This window comes from Penicilliopsis zonata (assembly GCF_001890105.1).
Source record: "Penicilliopsis zonata CBS 506.65 unplaced genomic scaffold ASPZOscaffold_14, whole genome shotgun sequence".
NCBI classification, from domain to species: domain Eukaryota; kingdom Fungi; phylum Ascomycota; class Eurotiomycetes; order Eurotiales; family Aspergillaceae; genus Penicilliopsis; species Penicilliopsis zonata.
Window position 1 is genome coordinate 154,233 of NW_019208923.1, and position 23,248 is coordinate 177,480.

Here is a 23,248-nt window from a genome sequence, read left to right on the forward strand (position 1 = left end):
GTCCCGCCTCGCGCTGGCTGGGGGGATGCTTCTGGCCGAACCGGTTTGCCGTCTCCTCCATTACCGGCAGACGCATATGGCTCGGTGCGGCCTCCTTCTGGCCCTCAACATACCCGCTCCGCGTCGGGGGGCAGCAAGTACTATGAAGACATTGAACCGCGGTTCGCAGACGTCCATGATGCGGGCGATCCGCCCATGCCGTCTGTGCTGTTACCGGGTGGTGGTGGTGAGCTCAACCCATCGACAAAAGACTTCGAGTACATGCCTGAAGGGCCTCGCTCACCTGCTGTCAGCGAAACCAGCCACTTCACATCCATATCTGAACGGCCCATAAACCCGCGTTGGCGTCCCCCGCCGCCCCCCGTCCAACAGCGCCGCCAGGCTCTTCTCGAGAACAATCCCGATTTCGAACTCAACGTCGGCCGTGGTCGAGCGGCTCTCACCGGTCCAGGCGGACGCATTCCCCGAGAACCTTCCCGATACCCCATTCCGTAAATACTCTTCCTCTTCTTTTCCTGTACACGACCAGTTAATGGAGTTTGGCGTTCACTGTACAGCCTAATCTCGGCGAATGATTGGCTTTTTTTTTTTTTTTTTTTTTTTTTCTTTTCGGACTTAGCACTGAAAATAGCCTGGATGTCTCCATGGACCTGTCGATGATGTATAAAGCCACATTTACTGTTTCTCCAGTATATTAATCCCGTAAGCCTGTATCAGATGTAGTCTGCAACATAAGCAGTCAATGACTGCTGGTAGCTCTCGTGGCAATGACGTCAGAAGCCGGTTCTCATATATGATCGACAGCCTCTCACTCTCTAACCAAGAACTGGGCAAAGCTTCGATCGAAGCCAAGTCAGACGATGACGCACTGTGTTCCTGGCAATCGAAACGAGGTTCTTATTCCTGTATCCCTTGAAAAGTTTGTTATAGTGTATTGCTAACCCATTTTCTACTAGATGATTCCATTTCCTACGGACCATGTCCTGCACCATAAGTCTATGAGATGAACAGTACACAGTCGACGACTCTACAATGAACGATCCCGGTCTCGACGCGCCTATCACCGAGGAATCACGCGTGCTAGACACGCTGCCGCAGGGAGGACAAGATGTGGAAGCCCAAGACGGAGACGGAGAGGGAGACGAGGAACAGGCTGAGTTGCAGGAGATGTCGCTCTATCTGACGCCTGCGCGGTGGTGGCTTGCGAGCACAGCTTTTCCACTCATAGCTGTATGCCAACCACACTCGATATATAAGAGATAAGATTCTGTTGTGGTATTGATTATGGTTAGGGAACTCTGGGCCCGATGGCCACCGCGTTTAGCATCTGTTCGCTGTCGCAGGATTGGCGGTATGAAACGACGGGGAAGACTCTACGAGATATTCCAGATCCAGAGTGGTAAGCCCGGCTGCCTTGAAGTTGTATACAATATTCATACGTACGATATGCTAAGAAAGAGAAGGGTCCTGGTTATTAACGGACTCTCCGTCGTGTTTGCCATCATCGCCAACTTCGTGCTGCTCATGGAAATGGCGAGACGGATCCCCTTCGCGGTGGCCCAGCCGATCATCATCATCGGGTGGTACATCTCGTCGATCCTGCTGCTCTGCCTTTTGGCTGTGTTTGCACATCTCATGAACCAGCCGCAGAATGCAGGCTACAGTCTCACGCAGAGCTACTACTATGGCGCCCTTGCCGCCGGGCTGTACGCCTTCATCTCCTCCCTGCTGCTCGTCACCTTCTACGGCGCGTACCGGGGCCACTACAGCCGCGAGTACAAGCTCACCACGAGCCAGCGCACGCTGATGCTGCAGACCATTTGCTTTCTTGTCTACCTGCTCGGCGGCTCGGCTGTCTACTCCCGTGTCGAAGGGTGGAAGTTCCTCGACGCGCTGTACTGGTCTGATTTCACCTTGCTGACCATCGGGATCGGCAACATCGTCCCGACCACCCATCTGGGCCGCAGCTTGCTGTTCCCCTACGCCGTCGGCGGCATCCTGATCCTCAGTTTGATCATCGGCTCCATCCGTTCCCTCATGCTGGAGAAGGGCAAGCAGAAGATGACGGGCCGGATGACGGAGAAGACGCGGCGGTTTCTGATCAAGAAGGCGGCCGCGAAACACAGTCGGTTCCATGCCGTTGTGCCCCGGCTGACAGACGATGAAGACGACGGCGGCCAGAGTGTTCGAGAGAGACGCAAACAGGAGTTTCTGGTGATGCGCCAGGTGCGGCAGCTCGTGACCCTCGAGCGCAAGTGGATCGCCCTGCTGCTCTCGTTGGTGACATGGATGACCATGTGGCTGATTGGCGCGGCGGCCTTCTGGCGCTCCGAACACGAGCTGCAGCACTGGACCTACTTCCAGGCCATGTATTTCGCCTACACGTCACTTTTCACCATCGGGTTTGGCGACTTCTACCCCATCAGCAACTGGGGGAAACCCTTCTTCATCTTCTGGTCCCTGCTCGCCGTCCCCACCGTCACCATCCTCCTTTCCAACATCGGGGACACCCTCATCCGCTCCGTCCGTGACGTCACCATCTACCTTGGCGAACTGACCATCCTGCCCGGCGACAAACCCGTTCTGGAACGCATCCGGGATCTCTTCCATGCGGGTTGGCGTCAGCAGGTGCTCAACGAGACCGCTGAGTCCGAAGCCGAAGCAGAGAGGCAGGAATCCTCAATCCCGCCTGCCTTGCGCCAACGGGAGCGCCAACAGGCTGGAGAATCAGAAGAAGCAGGAGAAGCAGCCAGTAGCTATCCGTACAGCGAGAGCGAAAACTCAATGGAAGCCGAGGAGCACCGCAGGGAAGAGGTCGCGCGGGGGCGTGGTGATGTTCGTGCCGAGAACATCCACCATTACCATTACCTGCTGTTTCGCGAGCTGCGCAAGATGATCCGCTATGCTAGTAGTAGTCTCCCCAGGGAGTTCGACTATCCTGAATGGGAGTATTACCTGAAACTCATCGGTGCGAACGAGTCGGGCTTCATCTCTCGGCCAGAGGAGGAGGAGAAAAGCAAGCTTCGTCCAGAATCGGGTCCTGGCAGGGACAAAGATCAATGGAGCTGGACGAGTGCGCGGAGCCCGCTGATTGCGGAAAAGAGTGAAGCGCAGTGGCTTATGGAAGCCATTGCTGAGGTCTTGGAGCGAGAGTTGAAACGAGCAAGCCGGGAGTACCATATACAAGAAACGAAAGACAATAAGCAAGCCAGTGAATGATTTTTTTTTGCAGAGAATATATGACAGTGTTCAGCCATATCAACGCCTTATTGTTTTTGTAAGATCGACCAACGAAGCCAACATTCTAGACAAACACACGAGAGTGGACCACCATATCTTGTTCAACTATTGCTTACAATCAAAGCGACCAACTCGGTGCTGAAAGCTGACTCAAGGAAGAGCAGCGCAGCGATGAAGTCACAAATCCATGCTTCAGGGACCGACAGGGTTCCCAACAGGGGTGATGGTGAAGACGAAGCCGATGCCACTGCCATCAATTGGGCGTCCAAGTTGTGAAGGAAAAGGGGGCAAGACCTCGCAAGCACCTTGTTGTGAGCATTCTTCCAACACTGCATCGCTCACCTCGATAGAAGTACTCATTAAGAGCTGGCATCAAGAGGTTGGAAACCGATGGTAGTTATTAGTTAATCCACTAACCTCGCAAGGGTTTGCGTTATCCTAGTGGAACCCAGGTATACTCAACACCCTTATAACCTCATCCCTTTTTTTCCCTCTCTTTTTCCAAGTCTACTCCCGGGTAATCACCGGGGGCTTCCAAGTAAATTCTTGGCTGTTATTCTTGAAGTGCCTTCTTCCGTACCTAATCCTAAAAACTCCCTCTTTTCAGCGTGGTTGGTCGATTGGCCAGCTTAGTTGTTCATCCATGTTGTGTCCTCCATAGAACTTCCTGCTATTCGGATGTTATCCCGTATCGTACCGATCGTTCAACATAAACATATCGAATCCTGTAGACTTCTCGATTTATGTAGTATCTTCTAGAGGGAACGAGGGTGGGCACATCGGGTTTCTCGCGTCTGCTGCCTGGTTAGTGTTCACCCTTGCCTGACCAAGAGCCTCCATCTGGGTAGTTGCAGAATAACCCATGGAAGATCTAATAGCTCTTGAAAAGGGGGGAGAAGATTGACCGTGGTTGTCTCGTAGTTACGTGCTGCGTAGAAAGGAGGTGGCAGAACATGTGAAGAGGGAGAAAGTCCGGAGAAATGGAATTCTGAATAGGAAAGAGCGACCAGGGACCAATGTTTGTCAACCCTGCAAACACACCTCCTGCCTATTCAGGACGCAACTAAGCTTGGGTGTCGCCATCACGACAACGTCCTCAACCTCCCTGCCTCTTGCCAGCGTTCCAACAGCTTCTACGACTATATAACTACATACGGAGTACTTTTTAATAAGATAAGCTGAAGTACCGAGTTTCACGTGGAACCGGAGATCTGACTGGTCGTTCGGCCGGGCTAACAGTTGGACAGGGCGGGTGTGACGTCTCCAAGCGTCATTCCAACGATCGACAGCTCGCCGCTCAGTCTCCGGTGTTTCGGGCTTAGTGATGGGAAAATATAGGGAGTAAGAAGAGACTGTACGAGACGACAGGTAAGGATCTAAAGTTGACGTATCGCTCAGGCAACGTTGGGGGGTCCCAGCGATGGATGGAATGTGGCGTCTGACCCATCAGATTTGCAGGTTCACTGTTGACCCAAGGAACACGCCCGAGATGCGAACCAAAGAGTCGATTTACTCCAGACTACATCCTACTGTACCACAAACAATCATCCTTCATCAGCTCGTCATGCTTGCTGTCTGTTGTGTGACCTCCCCTCCCTTTGCTACATCTGCAGCAGCAGAAGCAGCAGCAGCAGGCAGGGCTCGATGCACACGGCCTGGCGGTTCCGGCGGGCTGGAACCTCGGCGGGACTAAAAGAGCTGCGCGTCGCTCCTGGAATACGTCCTCTCCACTTAGGCTCTCCTTTATTTGTGACGCCCCAAAGATAACCTTCCACACACCACGCCATCTGACCTAATTTTTGGGGAGCCGCTGTCTTCTTGCCTGTCAACCCTTTTCTTCCTAGTTGCTACTCCATGGATCTCCGTGCCCCTACGACCCTCCCCTAGTCCCTGCCGCGCCCTGCGTCCCTCTCGGTCTGGTCTGGTCTGGTCATGTCGTGTCACAAAAACGAATTTCAATCCCAGCCTGGGTTGCCGGTCCGCTCTTCCGCAATCCGAGGGCTTTGCACCCTCTAGATGACCGTCTGTGTCTACTCGGCTCGGCTTCGTGGGTGATTGCGGTCCGAAGGCCGGCTTCTTTGGCAGTTAAATCACAACAGAGAGAAAGAGAGAGAGAGAGAGAGAGAAAAGAAAAACACGAGAAAAACTATGGAACCGTCCACTTCGCGTGTTGGGGTTGGCAGAGGGCAACCTATCGTCGGTTCCAAAGAGATTCAGAACAATGCGAAGCGCGCTGCTGGATTCAAAGGTGAAGTCGTGCTGGGCACGACACTCCGCCGAGCGCACACTGTTACACAAGGGACTTCCCTCACCAAGAGAAACCATCATCATCCTGTCGCGGGTAGGTCGGGTCGCGATCGCACCGTCACGTCGCTACTGCGCGTCAAGGACAGCCACGAATTGCTTCGTCAGCGCCCTCTCCCCGATGCTGCAAAATCTCCTCCACGCGAACGAGAAGCAAAACATTTTACTGTTGGAAATGTCGGTCACAACGGAAGGATTTATCTCAGGTATGTGAGCAGCCCTGTCTATAATAAATGCTGTCTTTGTTGGGAAATCAATCGCCCACTCACATCGGTGTGGTGTAGGCCGGTTGAAAACCATCCACAGAACGATCTCCGCCCTCAGCCTTTCTCTCCCGTTAGCCCCCAATCCAAAGACCATAATTTGTCACCGCTATCGCAAGACCGCAAGCACGATGATCCGTCACGATGGTCGAATTCCCAGCTGTCCGAATTGCGTCCCAGCCTGCTCCCAGAAGACACCGGTGACGACGATGCAAAGTCGATCCTCTCCGCGTCCGACGTGCGTTCCCTTCGACGCCAGAGGGCCCATTCCTTTTCCACCGTCTCCGAACACCCGTCGTCGTCGGTAGGCGCGAACCCTCCGGGGGAGTTCCGGATCGTGATCGACAGGTCGGATGATCGGCCACGCTCCGCTGACGGGCCTTCCTCTCATCCGAACTTGGACGTTTCGATCCCGCATTATGCACTTGATTCACCGCGATTCAACCCGCACGGAAGCGCCATCATGCGCAGCTCGCTGCACACAGCTGCCGGTCAGATGGGCTCGTCCATCTACTCTCAGACCAACCGAGACAGCCTGACCCCCTTGCCGGGAATGCTCCCGCGCGATTCTCTACGGCCGGGTCGACCGTCCTTTGCGGCTTCCATGCTCTCAGGCACCGGGGGTATCGATCTAAGCCGATGTTCCCGCCGCATCTCTGGAAAGTCGGTCTTTTACACATTCAAGGCACCGGTCGAGCCGTCCATCTTTGAGGCCTTGGTGTCCGAAATGGATAATCCTGCCGTCGTCCGATACATCCCGGGCACTAAGGATCTGAGTGCTGCAACACCCGCGCGCATCGTGGCCCAGATCTCCTCTGAGTCCTTTATGGATTATGAGCTGGTTTCCGACTTCTTCCTGACCTTTCGATCGTACCTCTCCCCGCGCGATCTGCTCATGCTGCTCCTAGCACGCTTCCAGTGGGCCATTGGCCGTCTACAGGAAGATGGAAGGATCATCCGTATTCGAACCTTCGCGGCCCTTAGGCATTGGATTTTGAACTACTTCCTCGATGACTTTGTGCCTAATGAGGACATACGCATCTCTTTTTGTGACACGATCAATCGTATGTACGAGGAGGTCAAGGCACGAGAAGGTGGCGGTCGGAGCGATCTGAAGATCTTGGTTGACCTCAAGCGATGCTGGCATGGTCGGTGTGTGCTCTACTGGGACGTTTCAGACCTGGAAACCACGCAATATCGCCCGGAGGCGGCCATTGTTCCCGGTGGAAGTGCTCCTCCGGCTGCACAGGGAGGAGCGCGAAGTGCAAATTGGGTCCTCCAGAGGTTTTCTCAGCACATCGTCGTCCAAACGGAACCCACCCCTGGCGCGGCTGGTTGTGTCGATCTAGTTTTGAATAATGTCGAGCAGGACCCTGCAGTAGTGGCTCTTCACAACCGCAAGGACTCTTCCGTCACAGCGCAAAGCGTCCCGGTCTCGACGGCAAGTGGCCAGAGTGCCGTGGTAACATCTTGTTCCTTACCATCTAAGTCACCCAAGCGGCGCTCGTCTCCTCGTTCTAGCGGTATGGCGCCACACCCAGTGCCTCTGCTACCGATTCATGTGCCTCCCGTGCCCCCGATGGGCCCCGAACCCCCGGTGATATCCCCGACAATTGCTCGCAAACATGCACTCTTTGCCCATGCGCATAAGCGCAGCGGAAGCTTCTCTGACTCTGTGCGAGATGACCGCAGTCCTCAAGCGGCGTCCAATGCGCCATATGGCGATCCCTCCAGCCTCAAGGCTGGGGGTCCACGTAGTCTGATTCGAGGGCAACTCTTCCCTCCGGCGGAGTCGTACATGGCGATGATGGCTCCTCCTTCGCCGCCTCTGCCGACCTCGGTCAATAACTCACGTCTCGACCGTCGGAGCACCATGAACGTCACGACAGCTAAATCCGGTTTAGGGGGCACCTCTGGCTCCGGCGTCGGGGTGAAGACCATTATCGGGTCAATCCGTCGCGCTTTGCATCAGCGTACCGGCGGAGGGCAGAGCATGTCTGCTCGTGCAGTCAACGTCCCAACAGCACCTCCCCCGCCTACGCGTGGTCGAACATCGGCTTTGCCTGCCAATGTGGCCTTTGGATCTGAGCTGTACCGCGGTCGCCGAGCCACCAGTGTGCCTCAAAGGCCACTCCGGATCGATACCCTCTGTGACCAGGTTCTGAAACAGTATCGCCTTGTGACCGGTCAATTAAGCGGACAGGAAGACCCGGCAGGAGGAGACAACCCCAATCATAATACTCATTTTGAGCCCAGTCCCAACAGTTTTCCCGAGGCGGCCGACTCCAAGTTTCTTTTAAGTCGCCCTCTCCCCGGTGCCAGGATCTTGAGTCAGGTAACCGCCGGCAGCCAATCGATCGTCATCGTTGATGACACGGGGTTGAACACTCCTGTCATGTCCGGGGCCGTTGTTTGGCCCACAGAAGAAGGCTGGGGAGGGGGGCCTTCGCAGCAGAGTACCGCGTACCCTGGGGATCCCTCATTCCCCTCCGGGGCCGCTTCCCTGCGCCCGCCTTCCCATGTGTCGACAGAGGCAGCAGATGCATACACTCTTCCCATATACTACGACAGCAATGGTCACCCCCAGTCTCTGTACCCTCCGGGTGCTTTCTCTGTTTCTTCGAGTCAACGACGCTCGTACTCTGCGGAGCGCGGTATGTTTGGCCGAAAGCGAACGTCCCTCTCCCTCCGCCTCCGCAAGTATGCCTCGTTTCAAAGCGGCATCTCAAGACATCGCCTCAGTATGCAGAGCGAAAAAGTGCCTTCGGTGGCTGAAGCGAGCATCGAGTCTGATGCCTCGGAGAAGTTGTCGGGTCCTACTCTTCGTCGACGAGCTGGTGGGGATCTGAGGAGGATGCACGATGGAAAGGACTCGGACTCGCAGGCGGGCCGAGAGTCTTACCCATTCGACCTCTCTCCACGTCACTCCTTTGTCGGCAGCACAGCTACCGGTCCAGAAGATCGTCTATCTGTCCGTCAGCCCAGTCTTGTAGCTCTTCCTCCCGCGCCCCGCTATTCCCTTATTCGAACCCACTCGTCCCAACACATGCGGCCATCATTCGAGGCTGCGATTGCACAGTTTGCGCAGATCCCTGATGATGAGGATGGTGGCATCGAATCTGCTTTGCTCAAGCTCGAGGGCAAGTGGAAGCCTTCAAACAGTCCTGCAGCCGATGACAGTAAGCGGCAGGAGCCAGAACAGTGGCTTGAGCAGCAAGGCTTGAACAGACAGGATCGTTCTTCGTATACCGATAGTCTCCCGACACGTCGGCAGACGTTCAACAACAGCTTGGCCTATGCGGTATCTAACGGACGGCTCGCAGCGCCTCGTCCTTATTCAGACTCAATCGCCGAGTCTGAAGAATCATACAACTCAATACCTTTGCTTGAACGGGGTTTGAGCGATGAATCTATGAAGAAGCCTGATGTTAAACATGTGACTCCGACTTATGCAGCCCGGTCGCGGCTCAGCGGCCTTTCAAGCCGGGCGACCTCTGACCGGGTATCTTCCAACCCATCATTTGATGTGGTCAGAGAGACTGAGAGCCTCCGCTGCATTCCTCGAGGATCAACCTTGCCCGTGGCTCGAGGTGGAGGGTCTTACCTCGAAGGCAGTGAGAGGTGCCGTTCAGAACTGTCGTCCGACCTCTCGGTCGATATCATTGACCGCCAGGAGGCTCTCGCGACCCGGTTATCCTTCGATACGCAGAGTCTCTCCAATTCTGCACCCGAAATCCCTCCTCATCCCCTGGCCCAGCCTCCCTCTCCACCGATGACCGTTCAGCACCCGCGCTCCTTCTCATCCTGTGCCAGTCCACTGAACCCAGTTCTCTTTCAAGCGAACCCTCTGACCCCTGACCCGTCCCCCGTGCATCATCATCATCATCACCATCATGCAGGTGGCCGCAACCTTGGGCGGTCCATTGAGGTGCAACAGGTTTCTAGCAATGTCCTTCTAAATTCTGAACGTGACTGTCGATACCAGTGCACCCAAGAGATCTATGCACCGACGCATGTGCCTTTTATTCTGGCCTGCGAGTCGCAGGTGCTGGCGCAACAGCTGACCTTGATCGAGAAGGACGCCCTGGGCGAAATTGACTGGCGAGACCTGGTGGACATGCGTTGGAGCAACAGGTCACCGGTCGTACAGGACTGGGTGCAATGCTTGAGCGAAGAGGACAGGAGGGGCATCGATCTGGTCGTGGGCCGGTTCAACCTCATGGTCAAATGGGTGCTCTCGGAAATCGTCCTCACCCAGGAGATCCAGGAACGAGCGCGCACCGTCACCAAGTTCATTCATACGGCGGTGCACGCGAAGCGGATGTGCAACTACGCCACGATGCTGCAGATCACTATTGCCCTGTCCTCTACCGATTGCTCGCGCCTGCGAGAAACCTGGGCACTCGTGTCGGCCGAAGACCGACGGGTCTTCCGGGATCTGGAGTCCCTCATCCAACCCGTTCGGAACTTCCATGACCTGCGAATGGAAATGGAGACGGCGAATCTCCAAGAAGGCTGCATCCCTTTTGTTGGTGAGTTCTACAGTGGTTTCTTTTTAAATCCCCTCATATCACTGACCAAGACAGGCCTCTACCTCCACGACCTCACCTACAACGCTCAGAAGCCAGCGCAAATCGCGAGCACCCGTGACAGCGATCCCTTGGTCAACTTTGAACGATATCGCACCGCGGCCCGGATCGTCAAGAGCCTTCTCCGGCTCATCGACGCCAGCACCAAGTACACGTTTGAACCGGTACCGGGCATCATCGAGCGCTGTCTATGGATTGGCTCCCTCTCGGAGGAACAGATCCAAGCGCGAAGCAAAGTTCTTGAATAGTCTCTTTTACTTATATCACCACCACCACCATCATCATCATCATCACACACGGTGCATCTCTCTTTCTAAGCGACATCTTTCCTTGGTACATATAAATACCTCTCGTTCATGTCCTTCCACGATGCTTTGGATATCCTCTATCGTTCTAGACTTACGACTGTCTAACTATTTTCCTTGTCTGTGTACACTATATCTTGTCGTTCCTTGCCTCTCGTTCTGTCTGTTTCCAGCGAGCGTCCGTTCCCTTCTTCCCTAGCTCTTAGCATTTCTAGATACAACATAATACCTAATGATCCCTCCATTATCTCTTCGTACCAGTCAATAATACTTGGTGGTTCTTTCTGTAGCGATCGGGATCTGCGTGGAGCCTTCTTCCGCCCGCCGTGCGTCATCCAGTGAGAGCCAAAAAAAAGCACCCTGAAACGAAGCTCAGGAACACATAATTTGGACAACCTCTCGCATTCCATTCCCCCGTCTTCGAGTCCGGCCTCTCAGTCTCTCTCATGGAGCTGTGGTTGGGCCCTTTTGTATCTCCCCTGCCCGCCTTTTGATTTCTCCTCCTTTCTTTTTGATCCTTCTCCTCCCCCCGCATACACGCGTGCCCTTGCCGACGACACTTTCCCCTCTCCCCCCTCCCCTCTCCCCTCCCCCCTCCCCCTCCTCCTCCTCCTCGGTCGCTGAGGATCCCTCGACGATGGATTCTTCAGAGTCTCATCGCGGGGCATCGTCGTCACCGCCTTCAGAACCCGAACAGGATGAGACGGGCGCAGATCTCTCCGTGACGAAGCCTCGGGCACTGCCGGACGACCTGCCCAAGTCGCTGGACGATCGGCGTTCGGAGCCGGTATTTCGACCGGAGACAGAGATCTACGATGCATGGCAAGGTTCGAGACTTCTTTGTTCAGGAGGCAGCTCCAGAAACATACTCATCTTTGGTTTTTTCTAGGCCAGTCGCAGTTTCTCTCGACCCCCCTGGCTGCCAAACCACTCAGTTTCAGCCTCGCCCTCGACGACCATACGCACGACGACGAACACGAACTTCAGGCCCATTATGGTCGGAGGCTGTTTTCGGACGACTCAACGGCAAGATTGGAGGACAGTGATTCCCGGCTGATGGAGATGTTGGCTGCGCAGGCGGCGCACCGGGAGGTCGAATCGCTCGGGGCCGACGAGGAGAACGTGGCGACCGACGCGGCTCTGTCGGTCGAGGAGAAGAAACACATCCTGCAGCGCAGTCTGAATATGGCGGCTAGTAATGGCGACGTGGAGCGGGTGAATAAACTGGTCGGGGGGGCTGCCAAGGAGTTCGTGGACGTGAACCTGCCGGACGAGGAGGGGACGGTTCCCTTGATCTACGCCAGTTGCTTTGTACGTGGATTGTTTTTATTTGATATAGACCTGACCTAGCCATGTCTTGGTGCCTTGCTTACTAGAATAGGGACATCAAGAGGTCGTCTCTGCCCTGCTAGACGCTGGGGCTCACGTCGATCAACAGGACCGCAATCAGTGGAGCGCGTTGATGTGGGCAATGACCAACCGGCACAAGGCCATCGCCAAGATCCTTCTCGATCACGGTGCCTCGCCGGATATCAAGTCCTCGTCCGGTGGGACGGCTTTCGACTTTGCCCAGCCGGGGAGCGAGATCTCAGAGTATCTGCACGAGAACGGCTACAGCTTCGGGCCTAGCGGGATGGAGGATGACTTTTACGATGGCGGGTTCGGCCACGGTCGGTTCGAGGAAGAGATGGCGGAGAACGAGATGAAGCGCCGCATGATGATGGAGGAGAGCGCGATTAACCTTGAGGTCGACCTGTCGAGCCTGGGGCTGGATGAGAAGTTCGACGTAAGTTGATTTCTTTCTTTAGTGTGAAGAACAATGCTCACCAATTTCTAGTCATTTGACGAAGAAGAATTAGAGGAGGAACAGCAAGAGTTCGTTTGGGACCGGTGCCTCAATGACCAGATGTTCGTCTTCCAGGAGCACGAGCTCGACCGCATCCTGAACATCATCATCACCAACATGACTCCACAGCGCTCGCCGACGCAGAAGCCTGTCCCAGCCAATCTGTTGTTCCTCAGCGCTCGCTACGCCCATTACCATGCCAGCCCGGAGCTGCTGGCGCAGCTGCTGCAGTCTGCTACGGAGAAGATCAACGACGTGGTCGAGCGCCATCAGTGGGACATGACGATCCTGGCGTTCTGGATGTCCAACGCGACGCTGCTTCTGCATTACCTTAAAAAGGACACGGGTCTGGTCGAGTCGACAGTGGAGTTCCAACTACACCTGGCGGAGCTTATCAACGAGATCTTCATTCTGATCATCCGCGACGCCGAGCGGCGGATGAACAAGGTCCTCGATCCAGCCATGCTGGACCACGAAACCATCCCGGGTCTGGAAGACATCCACTTTCAAAACGAGTGGAAGATCTTCCGCTCCAAGAACAAGACGAAACCTCCGGAGCCGGCCGAGAAACGGTTTCGTCCTCCTTCCCCGCGGCGGCGGGCTCAGCTTTCCCCGCGCAACATCACCTCCCTGCTCTCGTCGACACTGTTCGTCCTGGACCTCTATGATGTTCACTCGGTCATCACGACCCAGATCATGTCGCAACTACTTTTCTGGCTCGGAGCGGAGCTATTTAACCGCATTCTGTCCACCAAGCGGTATCTGGCCCGCACGAAAGCCATGCAGATCCGCATGAATATCTCGACCTTGGAAGACTGGGCGCGCGTCAACAGCCGGCAGCCCGAACACTACGAAAACGGATCCACGAGCAGCACGGGCGAAAGCACCGTAGACGCCGCCCGCCGACACCTGGCCCCTGTCATTCAGCTACTGCAGTGGCTGCAATGTTTCTCCTCGCTCGGCGACGACTTTGAGTCGCTCGTCACCACCTTGTCCCAATTGCAGCGGCTTACGCCGGCCCAGCTACTTCACGCGGTCAAGACCTACCGCCCGGAGGTGGGCGAAAAGGGCCTGACCAAGTCGGCCATGAAGTTCCTTCTGGACCTGCGGACCGATCCGGAGCTCCTGTCGCGCGAGCTGCAGAAACTCCACGACGAGACCGCCGCAGCTACCACAGCTGCTACCAAACCCTCTGAGAAGGTTATCGACCAGCCTACCCCTACCTCGCCAAAAGTCGCCCCCGTGGACGCTGCCGCGACGGCGACGGCCCCTTCGTCACCGAATATGGGGAGCTACTACGACGAGGACAGCCATATAGACCGCAACACCGTTTTCCTCGACCCGTCGCTGACGCTGCCCTTCTCCCTGCCCACTAGCACCGACATGCTGATCACCTACGGGGCCGGCTGGGGAGGCACGAACCGCGAGCGCGCGCGCAAGTACATCCCAACCGTTCCGGCGGAGGTACTCTCTCGATTTGATCGGGATATTTACAAGGAATAGAAACAGCAGATCCAGCAGATTCATGCCTAGGTACTGAAGAGAGAGAAAAGAAAAAAAAAGGCTTGGATGATACCCTCACCTTTTTATAGCTATATTCATTGTCTAGCTAGTATATAACATAGTAAATATAATTTTCTCACCAATTCATCTAGGGTGTGTTTTAGGGAAAGGTATTGAGATTCTATCGATGGGTGAAGTACTTTTGTGGTATCACATGATATCACTAGAATATATATGGGGTCTGGAATAGAACAAGGTTTATAGTGAAAAGGTGTAATATGCTGAATATCTTATAGAACAGCTAGTTAACTAGTTATGTAGTGACTATGTAGTAACAGCTCCTGGAAAGTCAAGGTAGTAAAGAATTAGTCTTCATTGGTCAGTATAACCCCTTATCTGGGTTGAAATATAGTAAGTCAAGACAGGTTCCGTGGTTTCATATTGGCCATGGCTATACTCCATACTTGTAGAGTGGTGAAACAAGCTCGGATTGATACCTGGATCGCAAATTAAGGATCCGCCTAGACGGTTCGTCTCGCGACATCGCTTGATTCAGCTGAGAAGAAAAAGCCATCTGAAAGTTATGTACCAGCCCACTGGCTTGGTGTCACTCATTTCAAGGCTGTAGTAAGAGCAGTAACTCCTACATCGAACCACTCTGCGGAAGAGTTATCCGTCTTTATGTACTCCGTAGAGTCTGTAGTGGTACGAGAACGATGGATCTGTTTCGACAGGGGTGGACACCTTCCGACGGAAGACAGCCAGACGAGCCTTTTCAGGGAAATCGGCCTGTCGATGGAGGATACGTTCACCGAGCCTGAAGTCAGACCGGCTCCTCGTAATCGTGAACCACTCCGGACTCAGTAATCATGGAGTAGTTACTCCGTAGGTACGGAGTAACTACTAGTAAGTACTCCGGTACTTACTAGAGATATGGACTGTCAGCAGAACGGATGCTACTAGGGCTCCGAGTACTCCGACTCCGTACGTACCGTAGCGAACCCAAACTCTCGACAGCGGCCTGCCTGCCAGTGCCAACGCCAGCTGCTGTCAAGTCTCCTGTCAATATTCCACCACTGGGTGTAGCGATACGAGTTCGTCGTCATCGCTGCAGGCGTCTGGCCTGCCCAGATTCCCCGCCCCACAGAGCCAATTGCCGATTCGGTCAAGCTCCAGGGCTGCGTACGTACGCCTGCTGGGGATCGGTCGACTCGTTCCAGCAATTCCTGCCCGTCGACACGTAACGCCCAGCACGCCAAAGGGGGTCCCAGGAGCGGAGGCTGCCCCTTCGAGCGTCTGGCCGCTGAAAGTGGACAGAGCGAAGTTGGGGAATGGGACATGGACGCTGCCCTGGGTTTTTTTGGGCCGCTCAGAACTGCGACTGGCCGAAGCGAGTGTGCGGCACCCACCGCCTTCTCAAAGGAGCGGCCTGCGCTAGACTGCATCGGGGTGTGCGTACGTACTCCCCGGCCGCGCTTTCCCCAGAACGAACATCGTGGCGCCTTCCCAACACGGCCTAGCGCCTTCATCCGACGGGGGCTTTCCTCTTTTTGTTGTTTTCCTCTTTGGGCTGCTGCAGTTCCGTCCCAGTGGAAATGGAAGAAGTCCTTCCGAGAAAGATCGATCGTCGTTCACGATAATTATAAACAGTGTCCGCTTGCCACATGTCTGGCTAGAACAGGCCATGATCTTGATTCTTTCCCTTCCCTTCCCTTCCCTTCCCTTTCCCTTCCCTTGCCCTTTCGCTTCCCTTCGTCTTCTCTGGCCGCCGCCTCTCCATGTTGCTCACCCTCAAACCCCCCGTCCAGAATGGCGTGAAAGGGCCTCATGAGTACTCCGTCATCCGCCAGTCTATTCCCACTCCGCGATCCTCTCCGCCGACCCTCTCTGAGCCCTCGACTGTTGCTGCTGCTCCTCCTGCTGTGACGCCTGTCCGAGACCGGTTGATGGATCCCTCCGCCCCGCGCAGGAGTCTGCCGCCTCCTTCAGCGATGAGTCTGCCGCTGCCACCCGATCTGGCACTGCCCGCGATGGGCGTCTCTGGTAGCCAGCTGCCTCCGCCGCCGCCGCCGCCTCCGCCCTCTGCGACTTCGTCGTCGGCTCAGTGGCAGAGTGCCGACGACTCGATGCGTCTCTGGCTGCAGGCGAAAGCAGAGGAGGACCGCCGCAAGCAGGAGGAAGAGAAGACCCGTCAGGAGAGCCTGCGACTGGAGCAACGGCGCATCGAACAGGCCATGTTGCGTGACTCCTTCCAGGCCGGCGTGCCCCCGCAGATGGTCCCCTTGATCTTTGCTGGTCTCGGTGGAGGCAGTCTATCGCAGTCAGCATGGGAATCTATACAACAGCAGCAGAACCAGCAACAACAGGCCGCCCTGCGACCTGGTGGGAGGGGGTCGGTGCACTCGATGCCGCCCCCTCCCCCTTCGATGTCGAGCTCCGATCTGTCTGGGTCTCCCCTGCCTCCTCCGCCATCGGTTCAGCGTCGGCTTCAGCCCCTGGCGGAGACACGTCTGGAGAGTCGTGGCATATCACTACCCCCATATCCTGCTCCGACGGCTGCTGGGTCCGGTAAAAGTCTCCCACAGCCGCCAAAGTTGGCCGATGGGCCGTCTTCGACACCCCCGTCGTTTGCACGCTCGGTTCCATCGCTCCCGTCACGCATTAATAATGCTGTAGACATCCAGCACCAACAACCGCCATCTTCACACATTTTCGGGAATGCGCCCCCGTACCTTTTGAACTCACCGGCCGCTCCTCTCCCCCCTCCGAGCTCGGTTAAACACGAGACACCGTCCCAGCAACAGCCGTCATCCATCTACTTCCACCATTGGGTGCCCCCAGGCCAGTCACATCAGAATGGATCGATGGGAAAGACTCAGCAGGATTCGACTGCGTCTTCCAGCGCGCCTTCGCATTCTCGGTCTGAGTATCAGGGCTCCCCCGGTCGCAAGCGCAAGGCAACGGGCGGCCATCAGCCTGCGCCCCCACCAACTTCATCGTCGTCCTCCTCCTCGGCGAGACAGAGCCCATCTGCCACTGGCGCCCGGTCTGGAGATAGGCAAGTCCATGCACGAAACCACAGCGACGCGTCCGAGTCGTACGGGAGCAGAGGACCTAGTCCCAGCACGGTGCCCGCGCGGATTGCAGAGTCGCATCCGGAGAAGAATGAGCCAGCTGCAAATGATAGCCAGTCTGGCCAGTCCGATTAAGTCTTTTGACGACTATTGTTTTTTTTTTTTTCTTTCTTTTTTTTTCTTTTTTGTATCACGCTTCTGTTCGATACCCCAGCTTTTGCTTTCTTACCAATTGACATGAAACGACCGTTTTTGAATGATTATTAGTTTGGGATGGCGTTGCAAGTATGTATGAGTTGCATGACAGCCTGGTTTCTTCTCTTCTCCCCTCCCTGTTATGTAAATAAATATGAATATATACCCAGGTCGGCTGGTCCGAGGCACGATTGAAATCATCACCGTTAGTCAGAATGGAATATTCAAGAGTGGAAAAAGTGACATATCTCCGAACTGGATTTGGGTATCGTATTATCTCGATTATACAGTAATAGGGTTGTAGCAATAGTACCTCAAGGAAACAGTTTTTAGACATAACATGACGGGGTATTATGTTAACACAAAGAGACAGATGGTGCGGGACAGTAGTAGTTGGTGTAGAAAAGACAGCAGCAAAAAAACAAGAAAGAAAGAAAGAAACAAAGTAGTAGTAGATCATGGATGTGAGGAAAGAGTAAGCCGTGAAGTAGAATTAGATAGAAAGTAGGGAATTTGTTCAAGAGTGACGTTTCTTGTGATGGACCTTCCACTCCGCTTTGGCGACACGCATGAAGAGCTCGACGTCACGGATGGGGACCCAGCTGGTGAGCACCTTCATGCCGTTTTCAAAGTCGGAGTCGAGGATGATCTCGCGCATGCCGTCGATCAGGGCGGCGGAGGAGGCGTGCAGGACGTCGAGGCCTCGACCGAAGGAGGACGGGGATGGCGGTGATGAGGACGAGGAGGCGTTGGTGGTTGTGTCGTGGGAAGAGGCCTTGCCCGCGTGGGATCGAACAGGGACTTCCTCGGCGTCTCCGAGGAGCATGAAGACGTCCCAGACGCGCAGCTGGGCGGGGAAGGGGATGGAATAGTTGAATAGCGTCAGGTACCAGCGGGTGCCGTATGCGGTGGGGGGGATTCCGAGCTCTTCCTATGAAACAAAGTGTGTAAGCATGTTCTGTCTGTACAAGGTATACAGGGTAGTTTATAGAGTAGTTTCAACTTACCAGCTTGGCGGCTACTTCGCCGCTCTCCAACCATTCGCGTTCAAAGTCGTTCAAGGCCTCCATCAAGCCGGAGAAGCCGGAGCGGTAGAGTCGCTCGAGGCCGCGCAGCTGCCACAGCCGCACGAGCATGATGAACGCGTGTTCCTCGTCGTAGTAGGCGAGCAGGGTGGCAGCCAGCGCAGCCATTCCCTGGACGTAGCCCGTGTCGGGGAAATACAGGGACATGGCGTGCAGGACGCGGAACAGTAGCCGCTGGCCGCCTCGGTAGCGGCGGCGGAACATGATGTGGCTGGTGATCGTACGCGGCACGTCGATGTCGATTTGTACGTCGTCCGGCGAGGAGATGTACTGGTATTCGTGGAAGGCTTCGATCAGCTCGGTCTCCGAGGGGCTGTCGGCACGGCGCTGCGCGCTCGCCTCCAAAAAGGCATACCACGCCGTCGCTCGCCACCGATCGGGGATGCCCTTCCAGGTGCGCTCGATGAGCTTGGAGCTCTGGGTGTCGAACTCGAACCGCATGCCGCCGCCGTCGTGCGTCTTGCGCGTCGGCTTGGCCATCTTCGTCCACTTGTCTTCGCGTTCCCATTCTTTCTTCCTGATCGCGCGCGACAGCCGTGAGTCCGGTCCGTCCCCGGCGGTAGCCATTTGCGGCAGAGTGAGCATGTCTGCTGCCTCGTCTTTCATGCGGCGATCACGGTTGTGCGGCAGGTGGTTGGTAGCATAGCGAAACCGCGACGTGGACCGGCGGAGGGGCGTGCCATAGCCGCTTTGCGATGAGGTCGGCCGCATCGATGTGTCGGACAGCTTGCGGGTCGGGGAGCGACCAGTAAAGGAGCGGTTGCTGCTGGTCAGCGCTGACGGAGGACGCATTGTCGACCGTTTGCGCCGCGGACTCTCAGAGGCCAGCAGGAGACTGGTCGACACGCGTTGGATCGGGTTCGGGTCGGTGCCATCGCCCGACTCGTTTGTCTTGCGCCGGATGAAGCCGTACCGATCCACATCACCGGCCCCGATGTTCTGCCAGTATTCGATACCGCCAGCCAGCTCGTTGGATTCTCGTTTGAACAAGGCCGGGTCCCGAGCGTCCCGAGCGTCCCGAGCCTCCTCAGAACTCACACGGGGCAGTGTCTCACTCGGTCGCCCGTTGGTGCAAGTGCCTGTATCTGTGTCGGTGTCGGTGCCGCTGACTGCGCCCTCCTCCCACAAGACCCCATTCTCGAGTGCCATCGACTTTGCAACCTCCGCATCGCTGACATTCTCATTGCCCTTTTCGTACATCAGCCGCACCCGGCGAGACAGCATATCCTCGTCTGCCGAAATGGCGCGTGATGACAGAGTCGACTGGCGTAGACGAGCGGACAGCACGACCTTGGTTCGTCTGCTGCTCTCAGCCCTCCGCGCAACCACCCTAGGCTCTGCCTGATCGGTCTGTTCGGTCTGCTCCGTAGACGTAGCCGACGGTGCGGAAGTAGCTGACAACGTAGACTGTTCCGACTGCACTTCCTGCGGCTGTGGTTGTTGTGGTTGTTGTGGTTGTTGTTGTGCCTGCGGTTTCGGAGAGCTCTTGATCAGACTCCCTCGCTTGGAAAATCTCAGTGACTGCATCTCCTCCAACTCCGCCGTGGGGATATCCAGGCTGATCCCATTGAACGGCTGCGACATGTCGCTAGGTAATGGCGGCGGTGGCGGTGGCGGGTCTTCGAGTTCGGATGACTTCTTGCTCCTCAGACCTGTCCATCTCCGTTCCGACCACCGCGAGCTTGGCCGCGACCCTCCATCATTAAGAACGATGCTGGGGATATTGCGCAGCGAGTCACGAAGCGCGAACCCCCCTGTGGCGTGGTTGTTGGTCGACTTGACCGGCTCGCTCTCCGCGCTGGCACCGGTCGACGTGGACGGTCGCAAGGCCACCACGTCTGGCTGCAACTCCGTGCGGGCCTCAGACGCTGTTCGCGGACGATGATCGCCAGAGCCATTTGGCAGTGCCAGCATGCTCGCTGTTTGTGTTTTGTTCGCAAGGGGTCGTCGCGCGGCGTCGCCCGCTGCGCTGACCGTGGCGACGGGAGATGACGACAAATCCGAATCCGCTCCGCCCATGACTTATACCATGACTCTGTATATCCAGATATAGCTTCCCTTGTTTGGCTCGCTTGTTTGGTTGTCTGTTCGGTTTCAAGAGGCTGTTCCCCAAAGGGGTGGGGTTAAAGGAGGCGGCGCTCTGCGTTGGCAGGGGGAGGCCCCAGGACAAATGCGCGCCAGGTCTAGGGGATGAATCGCTCTCAAGCGATTAATATCGAAGACGACCGCGGGCAAGGAAGACTCGTCGTACAGCAGACCATCGCCCGGCACGGGGATCAAGCTTCAAGCTCGACTATCGGGCGGGTCCCTGTGAGGGAGCTGGCTTGGCGGCAATAATAGAATTCTCATTCCAGGACGGACCGGGGCAGGAGTAAAGGAGCGAACAGGCGGTGGTCATCGAGCCGAGGAGAGGGTGGAAAGAGAATGAAGGCATCCAAGGAAAGTTCCTGAGGCGAAGAGTTTTCTGGGACGGCCCAGCAGTGGATCTTTTACAGGGAGTCGTACATCATCACGTACGTACAAGATTAATTGTCGGACTGAGGGCACGGCTATTATTATAAGGCCAGTGACGCTCTGATGCTAAAATTAAAGCTGCTATCTCAGTCGAGCGGCCCACAGGCACTTCCCCTGGATACTAATGCAGTGGGGGGAGGTATTTAACGCCCTCAGGGCCTGCTAGTCCAGGCCAAGGGTTAGAATAGAAGGAGAGGAGGAGGAGGACACGGGAAGAGAAAGGAGAATAGCATTCATAAATAAAAGGAACCCCTCGCTGCGTTAGTAGATTCATAAAATACCGTTCGATGGGCATTTCTGTCTGGGGCAGTCAGTCTCCGGGATAACTACCCAACACCCGAGATACATAGATGGCATAGCAGGAGAGCCAGCGAGCTTCTCTGCGGAGACGGTGGCGGAAACAGTACGGAGTGCTCCGTACATGCTATACCAACAAATATTCCCAAGGGATACGCCCAAAAACGCCAAGGTGCCGTCTGCCAGCAGGCCGCCAACAATGCAATCCAAAGGAGAATGCCCTACAAAGAGAGAATGAATGGATGAATGGATGGATGATTCAAGCCACGGCGGTGTTGACGCCCGAGCGTGAGGACTCGCGCGGCGCACGGTTGGGGTCGATGGGTTCGTTGGGCAACAGCTCGATCTGGCGGACCAGGAAGCTCTTCTCGTCGGTGAACTGGTCGTCGTCCGTGCGGTCCTCGAGGAATTTCGGCAGGAATTTCAACAAGCGGTCGCGATTGTTGATAAGGATGCGTTGGACGGCGACGGACTTGTTCGGGTTGGCGACAAACACCTTTGGAGGAATCCGGTCAGCTGGGTTCCCTTGGAGCGAGGGATCAGAGAGTAAACACCTTGAAAACATGGAATCCCTCGTACTGGACCATTTTACGATCGTCTCGCAACAATTTCATGCAAAGCTTCAAGTTTTCCCCGCTTTCGACGTAGGCCATCATCACGTTGTAGTTTGCCCGGTCTAATAAAACCTCGCCCAGCAGTTTGATGCTCTGGCGCTTCGTCACATACGAGTCTGATTGGACCAAGAAGGTGTTGTATCGTCCGAAAAAGAGCTCGAAGTTGCTTGTCAGGTATGAGGACACAAGGGATTTGTGGCGGGTCAGAATCTCCTAGAAAGAACAACAGCGCGTTAACCATGTAACTATCCAAGCGGACCAAGCCGCCTGCCTGCCTGCCTGCTTACCCGGAAGGTCGTAAACGCATCGGCGCTCACTTCGAAGCTGCCCCGGTCAATCCAGTGGAAGAACTTCCAGAACACCCCATCGCCCGACTGGACAACGGCCGGCTGGAGATCAGTCAGCCGGATTGCAGGCTCTCCCTCGTCCGACTGGTCGTATAGGATGATGGCAGCGACGACATCGAATTTCAACGCCTCGCGGAGGATGATCCCGCAGGGCATGGCGCTCTGGCTGTACTCATACCCTCGGCAGAGCTCGATGACAACCTCCGGTCGATTGTGAACGATATACGAGATGACTGGCGGGTCAGTTTGGGGGCCATGGATGGGCTTAAACCGGAGGACATGCGAGAAGATTGTCTGCGTATCTTTGCGGGCTTCGAAGGGCAGTGATCTGATGTTCCGCGCCAGGTCGTAGAGTAAGTCCTCCTGGATAATCGCCTGGACCAGCGCCTGCACTTGTTCCGGTGACGAATCGACTTCTACATGCAATTCGTAATCAGTCTTCTGATGTTCCACAAAGCGTCCATAAAACGGGTCACAGCCCACCTTGCGTGCCTTGTACGATAAGCTTCATCTGAGACAGCTGTTTGGCTAGGTCATCTTCCACCTGCTGTTCTGGAGTCAGTCTTTTCGCCCTCTTTCCCCTCTTCCAAGTCCCCATACCTGGAGTAGAGCTAATCTACCAACCTTGGGCGCCGCAGGGGCCTCGCTCAGCCTGAACAGCAGCTCTTTGATCGACCTCACCACGTCCGACGGCTGCCGGGGGCGGGCCCTATTGAAAAAGAAGGCCATGACGGAGGGGGGGGGAAGGCGGGATCAGCAACAACAGAGCAAAAGCGCCAATTCCACACCCTTGAATCAGATCTGCAGGTCTAAATGCATGCAAAACACTCCCAGAAAGAGGTCGTGACAAACACCAGCAGGTCCTCCCGGTTGGCGGGGTGAAGCATCCAGCTCAGATCTGGGCCTGCAGTGGATAAACAACGGGTCAGGGCGGGGCAGGAGGGAGGCCTCAGGCCGCATACGATTTTTTCCCCTCTCCGCCTGGATGGAAGATGCTTCACCCCTAGAATATTTTCAGCCACGGTGTTGAATCTGGCTGAGAACTGGCCTAGCGGAATATTGTGAGGCGGGT

General features: G+C 55.8%; 7 protein-coding genes across 7 annotated transcripts in view; 5 read left to right on the top strand and 2 right to left on the bottom strand.

Moving 5' to 3' along the window:
* The window catches only part of ASPZODRAFT_135058 (hypothetical protein), a 2,442-nt gene extending 2,091 nt beyond the window's left edge, over positions 1–351 (top strand). Inside the window, 2 exon segments of the mRNA XM_022723694.1 lie at positions 1–249; positions 264–351. The exon segment at positions 1–249 is cut by the window's left edge and continues 2 nt beyond it. Coding sequence (XP_022578772.1) covers positions 1–249; positions 264–269 — 255 coding nt within the window. The 3' untranslated portion in view covers positions 270–351.
* An 816-nt stretch (positions 352–1,167) lies between these two features.
* Positions 1,168–3,219, top strand: ASPZODRAFT_71853 (hypothetical protein; the record flags this gene model as incomplete). The annotated part of the gene is made up of 3 exons (XM_022729788.1): positions 1,168–1,230; positions 1,293–1,399; positions 1,464–3,219. 3 exons carry the CDS (start codon positions 1,168–1,170, stop codon positions 3,217–3,219), a joined length of 1,926 nt encoding a protein of 641 aa, XP_022578773.1.
* A 2,169-nt stretch (positions 3,220–5,388) lies between these two features.
* On the top strand, positions 5,389–10,644 carry ASPZODRAFT_153743 (hypothetical protein; the record flags this gene model as incomplete). The annotated part of the gene is made up of 3 exons (XM_022726010.1): positions 5,389–5,750; positions 5,829–10,339; positions 10,394–10,644. The coding sequence occupies 3 exons, from the start codon at positions 5,389–5,391 to the stop codon at positions 10,642–10,644; spliced, it is 5,124 nt and encodes a 1,707-aa protein (XP_022578774.1).
* A 694-nt stretch (positions 10,645–11,338) lies between these two features.
* ASPZODRAFT_71792 (hypothetical protein) lies at positions 11,339–14,050 on the top strand (the record flags this gene model as incomplete). Its single annotated transcript, XM_022729780.1, has 4 exons — positions 11,339–11,528; positions 11,591–12,012; positions 12,083–12,487; positions 12,539–14,050. 4 exons carry the CDS (start codon positions 11,339–11,341, stop codon positions 14,048–14,050), a joined length of 2,529 nt encoding a protein of 842 aa, XP_022578775.1.
* Positions 14,051–15,599: 1,549 nt separating this feature from the next.
* On the top strand, positions 15,600–17,269 carry ASPZODRAFT_135062 (hypothetical protein). The gene has a single exon (XM_022723695.1). It carries the CDS (start codon positions 15,829–15,831, stop codon positions 17,257–17,259), a length of 1,431 nt encoding a protein of 476 aa, XP_022578776.1. The 5' UTR covers positions 15,600–15,828; the 3' UTR covers positions 17,260–17,269.
* Positions 17,270–17,845: 576 nt separating this feature from the next.
* ASPZODRAFT_121454 (hypothetical protein) lies at positions 17,846–20,144 on the bottom strand (the record flags this gene model as incomplete). Its single annotated transcript, XM_022721290.1, has 2 exons — positions 18,327–20,144; positions 17,846–18,250 (listed from the first exon to the last, which is right to left on the bottom strand). Coding segments are annotated over exons 1-2 (2,067 nt in total), but the record flags the coding sequence as incomplete, so codon positions are not given.
* A 1,330-nt stretch (positions 20,145–21,474) lies between these two features.
* On the bottom strand, positions 21,475–22,905 carry ASPZODRAFT_72066 (hypothetical protein; the record flags this gene model as incomplete). Its single annotated transcript, XM_022729805.1, has 5 exons — positions 21,475–21,711; positions 21,770–22,042; positions 22,117–22,592; positions 22,660–22,720; positions 22,801–22,905. 5 exons carry the CDS (start codon positions 22,903–22,905, stop codon positions 21,475–21,477), a joined length of 1,152 nt encoding a protein of 383 aa, XP_022578778.1.
* Positions 22,906–23,248: the final 343 nt, after the last annotated feature.

Bases quoted from the DNA above. Each gene is read 5' to 3' on its own strand.
- ASPZODRAFT_135062 (XM_022723695.1), top strand. From the start codon at position 15,829: ATGTTGCTCACCCTCAAACCCCCCGTCCAGAATGGCGTGAAAGGGCCT.